We start from the raw sequence: 8,618 nt of genomic DNA, 5'->3' as shown, positions 1-8,618 counted from the left end.
GTTCAAAAGTGGAAATCTGATGAGAAATGATGTGTTACTCAGAGATCGTAAATTGTCTATGTGGCAATACGAACTCCCATACGTTAACTAAAACATTGAAAGATCCTAAGAACAATCATAGATCCAAGCTTATACACCATGAAGACACTGTCTCTTCAAATATGGTTTTAAAATATTTAGTCATTTATTATTGGCACGTTTATCAAATGCGCTAGGCGCACTCAGGGCGTATAGGCCTCGCCAAAAATGAGGGACTAAGGAGAAAAAAAACACACTTACATAACAAATTGAAAACATATTATGTATATGAAAGATAAAATTATTCTTCAAATAATATAGAAAAAAAAGCTATTATATAACATTTGACCTCCCCTAGATCATGTTCTTGGCATAGACAATGCCAAGAAGCGCTAGCCTAGGAACTAGAAGCATATTTATTGAGCTTCATCTGAAAAACGGGCCTAGGCGCAAGAAGCGAGGACTTTTAATAACTATGATTATTGCGTGTATTTATCAATCATAGTGCAGATCATAATTCCATAATTGTCATCAAACTATATAAAATCATTCAAAAATCATGTGAAACAGATAACACGGGAGAATGCTATTAAAGGATTAAGTAAAACGGATAAATAGACATAAAGCTGATTGTTTGTGTGAAGTGATCATTCAAAACGACCCATGATACATTTAGCAGTAGACTTTTAAAACAATTCAAGTCTACCTCACATGCTATCTTATGAGATCCTAAAGACCAAGCCAAGTCTACCTAACATGCTATCTTATAAAATCCTAAAGAAACAGCAGGTTTAACATTCTTACCTCAAAATTACAGATGACTGATAGTCATTCTCATTCTTCATTGGAGTCCAGCAAGCATCCTCGTTAATGATCATCTCCACACCTGCAAACACATGTAAGAAGATCCGCTGGCCAAAAAGCATCCCAGATTATAAACTTAAAAACCGAGTTTATACAAAAAGATGCTGCTAAATAAGCATCCCAATAGATGTCACAAGAAATGAGAACCAGCAGCTTAAGATATCAATATCATTGACAATTAGTTTAATGGAAACAAAAGATCCAACCGAGTCACAAGTCACTCAGCAAGCATTGCAGTGTTATTGTTTCATATGCTAATAATAAACTTATCAACACATAGAAGATGCATATTCAAGAAAGTTTATAGAAATGCCTACAAGACAGCATGCAAAGCAGTTGAAACGATGATGATGTATTTGATTTATATATGCCCTTATGTATTCACATACCAACATCCAACAAACTCACAAGAACATATTTCCCAAACACTAGCACATTACCTAAAACTAATATCAGTTTCTAACATTCAAAACACACACTTCAAACCAACCCCACATACCCAACCTAACGCCTCGCAATCACACTGTAAGACCGAGCCAGTTTAAAACTCGCAATCCCCTGCTCACACGGCTCATACTGCTTCCTGCACCCTGGACACCTACCGTTATCTTCAACAATCCGCTTGTAACAGAAAAGGCACAGCCTGTAACCGCACGGGCACGGAAGAAAGCTTGAATCCGTCAAATCAAGATCTTCACAGCATATCGGGCATGCAGTTGGTGTAAACCCAACGTTCTTGAAACCCCATGCAGTGTTTGAATTCATCGGGAAACTGTTCTGCTTAAGCAGATTCGGAAGACCTTGAGGACGAAAAGCATCATCCGGTCTCCACGCTCGATGATTGACGTTATGCTCAGTTTTGATCTCGTCTTTCATCGTCTCCACAGGCTCCAAGTTACGGATTTCGGGCTCCAGATTAGCGTTATAGTCAGTCTTAATCTCATCGGCCGCTAAAGCATCGGCAATGGCTTCCCAATCATCCAAACACCCGTCATCACCGTCATCCTCTTCCGTCATGCTTTCTGAATAACATCCGCCACTGCTACTACTGCTGCTCCTGCTACTACTCCCACCCGTGAAATTCGTAACCGAACGGTTACTTGTTAAACTACTGGTGTGACTGGTCGGGCTGTTGGACAGCGAATCCCAATCACTGTAATGATTCTCTTCACCACCACCGGGATTATTAATCACCAACTTCGCCATCCCTCTGTTTTCCCCTTCGTTCACAGCCTGCATGTCCGACACAGGCGATTTCGCACGCCCACCCCCTCGGTTTTCCTCCTTAAAACCCTTGTTCTTCACTGAAATCAAATCAAACAACCAATTAAAATTAAATCATAACAACAAATTATATCATAACCACTAACTGAATCGAAACAATCAAAAAACCCGAAAACAAACCCTAAAAATTAAAAAACTCACCTTGAGAAAGCCATTGTTCGCGGCGAACGTCAAGCTTGCACTGTTTCAATTTGGCAGTCCGATTAACCTTCAAAATCACAAAACCCACATGAAAAATGAAAACAAAATATTCAAAAGAGAAGCAATTCATCAATCAAAGATAAACCCACATGAAAAATGAAAACAAAATATTCAAAAGAGAAGCAATTCATCAATCAAAGGAAAACCCACAAAATTAAATCAATGTACCCGCTTTTTCTTGGCGAATTCTTTGGGATTTGAACCGGCAGTCGGGATCAAAGCATTGGCGATCGAATCGTAAACCATGGCTGATGAAAAAAAAAACCCTAGAAATGAGATTTGTGAGATGGATCGAAGAAGAAGAAGAAATCTGGGGAATCGGAGATATGGGTTATGGATTTAAAGAATTGAGAGATCAAAAAAAGATTGAATAATTTTTATTATTATGTTTGGTGTGGATGAATGAATGACTGGATGGATAACGGAATTTGCTCTGCTTCGTTCGGCCTTTATGAAACAGACTTTGGATTCAACTCCTCCTTTTATACCTCCATATGTACCCTTTTGCCCTTCTATGTCGGTTTTATTTTCCACCAGTTTCGAGGGTACAAACGTCATTTCCAACAAGTTTCTTCCTTGAAGGAAATGAATTTGTAAAATTGTGTTATTATTTTATTATTTCACCTAACACTTACTTTGTGTTCCCGAGTTTCATTTATCTGAGGAAAGAGAAGGAAATGAGGGATGAAAAAAATATGTTGTGTTCCCGAGTTTCATTTAAGAAATGAAAAGGAATGAAAATTTAAAAGAGGTGTTCCCGAGTTTCATTTAAAGAAATAAAAGAAGGAGGGGGAAGAGAAAATGATGAGTAAAATAATAGAATTTGTATCTTTTCAAATTGGAAAGATTATGAAGGAAAATAAGTTGAAGCATAAGAGGAGATACCAAAAGAAAAGATAAGAAGAGAAAAATTTTCTTTTCCTTGCCTTTCTTTTCTTAAATGAACTCGGGAACACAACGTTATGGTCGATCCGCTATAAGGTCGTTGTCGAGGATAGTGTGGTAAGAATATAGTATATACTAACGTATAAATGAATTATGTGATGGAATGGAATAAGTGGGTACGCTGAAGGTTAATCTTTTTGGATGGTTCCATGGAAATTGATTGACCTGTCACGTCAGATGCTTTATATAAAAAGAAGGTTAAAGCATTCCCATTCAATTTCATATTTCTAAATTCAAAATTACACTAAAATATATTACATTTCCTCTCTCCTTTTCAATTAAACAATATTTTTTTATACCTTTATCGTTACCATTTCTCTTTCTTTCACTCACAATCACTTTCAATATATATTAAAAAATTATAGGGGTGAACAATAACTTTTCAAATATACAGAAAAATCACTTCGTTTTCTAAAATATAAAAATTTTTCACTCACAACCCTTAAATCACTCTCTAAATCATAAAAACACCCCCCCCCCACATAATATGGGGGTTTGGATGAGAATGCTCATATATATGAAATATAATGTTGTCTGTTATGTAAAGAACGTGTGTCGATTGATTACATTTTCTTATCTTCCTATGTTGCATCGGTAATAAGGTAATTTGTGAGTGGTTAGTGCGGGACTCCCTAGTCTATGCATTCGAGATTTGGATTCTCAAGATTCATGTCACTAGCAGAGTTCAAGAAAACATACGAAAAGCTATACAATTGATGAGACTCACGGTAAATTGGTATATTTGGAAGACGAGATATTTGGCAATCTCTTATAACGAAAAGGTATCTGAAGAGGTAGGTCCCAGCAAAGCCCAGTTGGACCCGCAAGACTCACCTTGAAGAGGGACGTCTGCGCAGAAACCAACTGGATCCGCAGGACCCACCATGCTCAGAGACGTGACGTCCTTACGCGCAGTACGCAAGCTGTTCCCGTAGGAAATGCCTCCCAATGGTGAAGTACTCTGCCTATTCCCGCAGCTGCGGATACAAGCCATCAGGGAAGGCCACCCGCGCAGCAAGGCTACACGCACAAGGCACTTAGCTCTCAATCACTCAGTTGTCACCTGAAGGAATGAGCAAAGCCGGGAACAATCCCGCACAAAGGCGGGAGGGGGAATACTCCCGCCCAAAAGCCAGTCCGTACGATACGGGAAGATCTTTTGTACTGTACCTGACGAGGTATGGGCAAAAGATCTGACTAAAGATACGACAGCTTATTGACAACAGTATGGCGAGCAGCATGCTCTTGTACTGTATGTCACTATTAGCCGCTGCCTACTCACCAACTCCTGTCATACCACGTGCATAGCCGGTAGTTGGTGGAAAAGGAATAGTACACAGCAGGCCTGGTCACTATCAGCCGCTGCCTACCCACCAACTACCAGCAGGGCACGTGCGTAGGCCACAGTTGGTAGAACAGGAGTACTATTCAGCCGGCCACACCTTCTTGGAAACCTACCTTCGGCTATAAATACCCCAAATGGTATGATCATCTCATCTTATCACATTATCATCATATACTATCTCGTATTACATATTATACCTGATATCTGCTCTAGCAATCTCTTAATATACATTTATATTTAAGAGCAATCTAGTCTGATTCTCACGCCGGAGGGTGGTCACAAGGAGGAACCCCCCCCCCCCCATCTCAGTGACGAGCTCACGGTGTCTGTTTTGCAGGTTATCAGAAGAACCATCTTTGCCGGGTCTAACCCCTCGTGGGAAACATCTATCTAACCCCCAGGTTATCCGTAATCTGCCCGGGGTCCGATTAGTGTTTCTTCATTGGCGCCATCCGTGCATAAAAGCTAGAACTTCATTTCTCTTCAGTTTTTTCAAACTTCTGGAAAGATGGTTAAAGAAACTCCGGTAACCACAACCCCAGCAACTGGGGGGAATACCGGCTACACAGTCTTTACAAACACTACCCCGGTTACCCAAGCCGGGGCAAGTGAAGTAAATTTTACGAACACTACCCCAGTTACCCAAGCTGGGGCAAGTGCAGTAAATAATCGCTCACTGGGATTCACCGATACCCAGTTAGAGAAACGAACAAGGCTCCCCCGCCAAACACTCGATGAAGTTAAGGCATGGGCGGAGGCACGTCAGAAGGAATTCCAAGCTGAGTTGGACGAACGCTTGCGTTCCGTCCAACAGGCTGACGAATTCGAAGAATACTTGGATGATGATTCGGAGGAATCCGATAGAGACGCAAACCCTCGTCATAAGGCGAAAGGGAAGCGTAAAGAAACGGACTCCCAACCGAGAAGGCGTTTTGGGGAAGCCTTCAAACCAAAAAACCCAGGTGGAAGCCCACGTGACTTCTCCAAAACATTTAGACCAACTGTTGCAAATGCGGGAACGTCCAAATTTGCAAGGGACATTGCGGAGGCAATTGCCCCAAAAAGTGCCAAACAAATGTCCAACATAGGCACATATGATGGTATATCTGACCCAGACGATCATTTGAACAGATTCATAGCGGGGGCAACCGTCAGCAATTGGACGAAACCTACGTGGTGTTACATGTTTCAAATGACGCTTGTTGGGCCAGCTAGAGCGTGGTTCGATCGTCTACCGGTCAACCACATCTACGACTGGGCAGACTTCCAACAGAAGTTTAGCCAACACTTCAGCCAGCAAAGAAAGTATACCGAGGAACAATGGACAATCCTCAAATGCATTCGAGAGGAAGATGAATCTTTGCCAAACTTCATCACTCGCTTCAACTCAAAGAAGCTAAGTTTGGGTAATATTAGCGAAGATCTTGTTCGCGCTGCTTTCATCCAGGGCGCGAACGACCCAGAGCTCATCCGCACCTTAACGGGTAAAGATGGCATGCCATCCACATGGGATGCCATCATGACAGCAGCAAAACGCTTTGCGGAAACGGAGAAGCAACTGGGTAGAGATCTCCCCCAGAGCACAAACCTCTACACCCAGAAAACAAGAGAAGACAACGTCCTTACCGCCCGATTAAACAAAAAGCGGAAGCTAGGCATTTGACAGTCAAGGGTAAACTTTGACACCTCATCCGGCTTGCAACATCGGTTAGGCGGAAGGGATAACGTACAGTCAAACAAGAACTCCAGATGGACGCCACTCACCAAAAGCGTCACCGAGATATTCGCCACTGAGGAGCTCCCATGGCCAAAGGCTCCAATAATCCGACATCGTCACAATGCTGATCGGAGCAAATACTGTGACTTTCACAGGACAAAAGGCCACAACACTGAAGAATGCATAGACGTAAAGGACATGGTCGAAGCATTTGTCAGAGATGGGACGCTCGCGCACCTCGTGGCGCAATGAACGCTGAGCAGGCTGATGCGTGTAGAACCCCAGTTGGGGAAAACACGAATAAAATTACAGCTTCAATGTTGGAGACTACATACTGCGTAAACAACGAGATCCCGAACCAGGTGCATATCGGCTCGATGGCACTCCCATCCCAACAACATGGAAGGGATCTCAATTACACAGTTTGCATGTAGATCAATTCCAAATTTGTAAAGAAAAGGCCCAGAGCCACTTCTAATGGAAATGATTCTCCTTAGAACATCGATGCTGATGATTTTACATTAATACTTTTATGAACTTTCAACACTGATGCCGGTTTTCACCGCATACATAAGTGTGAAAGTCGTTGCGTGGGGAAGGCGGCAAAACCCGCATAAACCCAAAAAATGGCAAACCTTCACGCAGGTCAGTTAAAGGTAAAGTTCAGTCATCCCACTAAATGAAAGTGCCGGTCTATCCGCATGAATCATGATAGAGGAAACTGAACACTAACCTATTAACAACCGCGCGTCGAACGGTTAATTTATTCAACACGGATATGACAGTTTTCACCGCATAATTACGTGGAAGGTCGTTGCGTGGGGAAGGCGGCAAAACCCGCATAAACCCAAAAAACGGCAAACCTTCACGCAGGTCAGTTAAAGGTAAAGTTCAGTCATCCCACTAAATGAAAGTGCCGGTCTATCCGCATGAATCATGATAGAGGAAACTGAACACTAACCTATTGACAACCGCGCGTCGAACGGATAACTTATTCAAAACAGAGAATTTCTAACAAAAGGATGAGGAAAACCTACACACAGGTTAGATGTAGGTAAAGTTTAGCCATCCTACTAAGTGCAAGTGACGGTCCTACCCGCACAATCACGAAAGAGGAAGCAAAACTTCAACCTACTATCTGCCACGTTCAAAGGTTAACTTATCCTAAACACTTGGAAATTTCTAAAAAGATGAGGAAAACCTCCACGCAGGTCAGATATAGGTAAAGTTTAGCCATCCTACTAAGTGCAAGTGACGGTCCTACCCGCACAATCACGAAAGAGGAAGCAAAACTTCAACCTAATATCTACCACGTTCAAAGGTTAACTTATTCTAAACATTTGGAAAATTGCTAATTTAAACTAAAGTATGCAAGTCTTATAACGTTTATAAAGCAAGGAATCCAGTGAAAATAGCGGCCTTACCCGCACAAAGATTTATATTTCATAATATTCATTACAAGAATGGCCGGGTAACTACCCGTCTACAAGAATATAAATCTATACAAGCTAAATCTATCCTAGCAGTGGGAAGGGATCTTCAGGATCAAGCTTCAGGGCCACTTCCACTTGGACCAGCACCATCAGTAGAGCGTGGCGGTTCAAGGAAAGCTTTAAGGATAGCTAACCCATCATCAGCAGCAGCAACTTCGTTCACCTTCTCCACCACCGGATGCGGGAAGGCGGCATACTGATTCACTGCTTGGTCGTAAACAGCTTCAGTATCCACATCAAATAAAGGGAAGTTGGAAGGCGGGATGCCTTTCTCAACGAACCCTAGACCAAGCAGGAAGCCGGCCTTTTCCCCATCCTCATGAGAAGCGTTGAGGGCTGCGCTCATAGCATCGTCATAAGACGTATCCGCGAAGACCCGATGCACAACCTACAAGAGAATACAAGTATCAAAACCTTTTCTATTTACAAAGGAAAGCGTGAAGACATGAAGCTAAACATACCTAAGACAACGCTTCTCGAAGAAGCCATTCCTTGGCAACCAGAGCCTCCTGGAGGGCAGCTTGAGCTTCGTTACGGGCGCGTTCGGCTTCACTCTTGTTGAGGTTGGCAAGCAACACTTCTTTAGCCGCAGCCTCTTCGACGCCCTTTAGCTTCCGCTCAGTGTGGTCAAGCACCCCCCTCTGGTCCAAGATCTCTTGGAGCTTTTTGGCGTCTTCCATCGCCAAGGCATCATGAGCCTGCTGGAGAGCCTCTAACTTGGCTTTAAGCTCCTCATTCTCCACGCGTAGAG

At 42.5% G+C, this 8,618-nt stretch overlaps 1 protein-coding gene across 1 annotated transcript; it reads right to left on the bottom strand.

Moving 5' to 3' along the window:
• Window positions 1-1,179: 1,179 nt before the first annotated feature.
• Window positions 1,180-2,802, bottom strand: LOC143552511 (uncharacterized). The gene is made up of 3 exons (XM_077042716.1): window positions 2,536-2,802; window positions 2,308-2,374; window positions 1,180-2,186 (listed from the first exon to the last, which is right to left on the bottom strand). Exons 1-3 carry the CDS (start codon window positions 2,611-2,613, stop codon window positions 1,387-1,389), a joined length of 945 nt encoding a protein of 314 aa, XP_076898831.1. The 5' UTR covers window positions 2,614-2,802; the 3' UTR covers window positions 1,180-1,386.
• Window positions 2,803-8,618: the final 5,816 nt, after the last annotated feature.

Source organism: Bidens hawaiensis, unplaced genomic scaffold (assembly GCF_021521415.1).
Source record: "Bidens hawaiensis isolate Kalapana, Puna unplaced genomic scaffold, B.hawaiensis_p1.1 tig00016939_1, whole genome shotgun sequence".
NCBI classification, from domain to species: domain Eukaryota; kingdom Viridiplantae; phylum Streptophyta; class Magnoliopsida; order Asterales; family Asteraceae; genus Bidens; species Bidens hawaiensis.
Note: the sequence above shows the minus strand (reverse complement) of the source record. Positions and strands in the feature narration are given on the sequence as shown.

Coding starts and splice junctions, on each gene's coding strand:
- LOC143552511 (XM_077042716.1), bottom strand. CDS start 2,613: ATGGTTTACGATTCGATCGCCAATGCTTTGATCCCGACTGCCGGTTCA. Junction 2,375..2,535: donor AATTCGCCAAGAAAAAGCGG/GTACATTGATTT, acceptor GTGATTTTGAAG/GTTAATCGGACTGCCAAATT. Junction 2,187..2,307: donor CGAACAATGGCTTTCTCAAG/GTGAGTTTTTTA, acceptor ATTTGATTTCAG/TGAAGAACAAGGGTTTTAAG.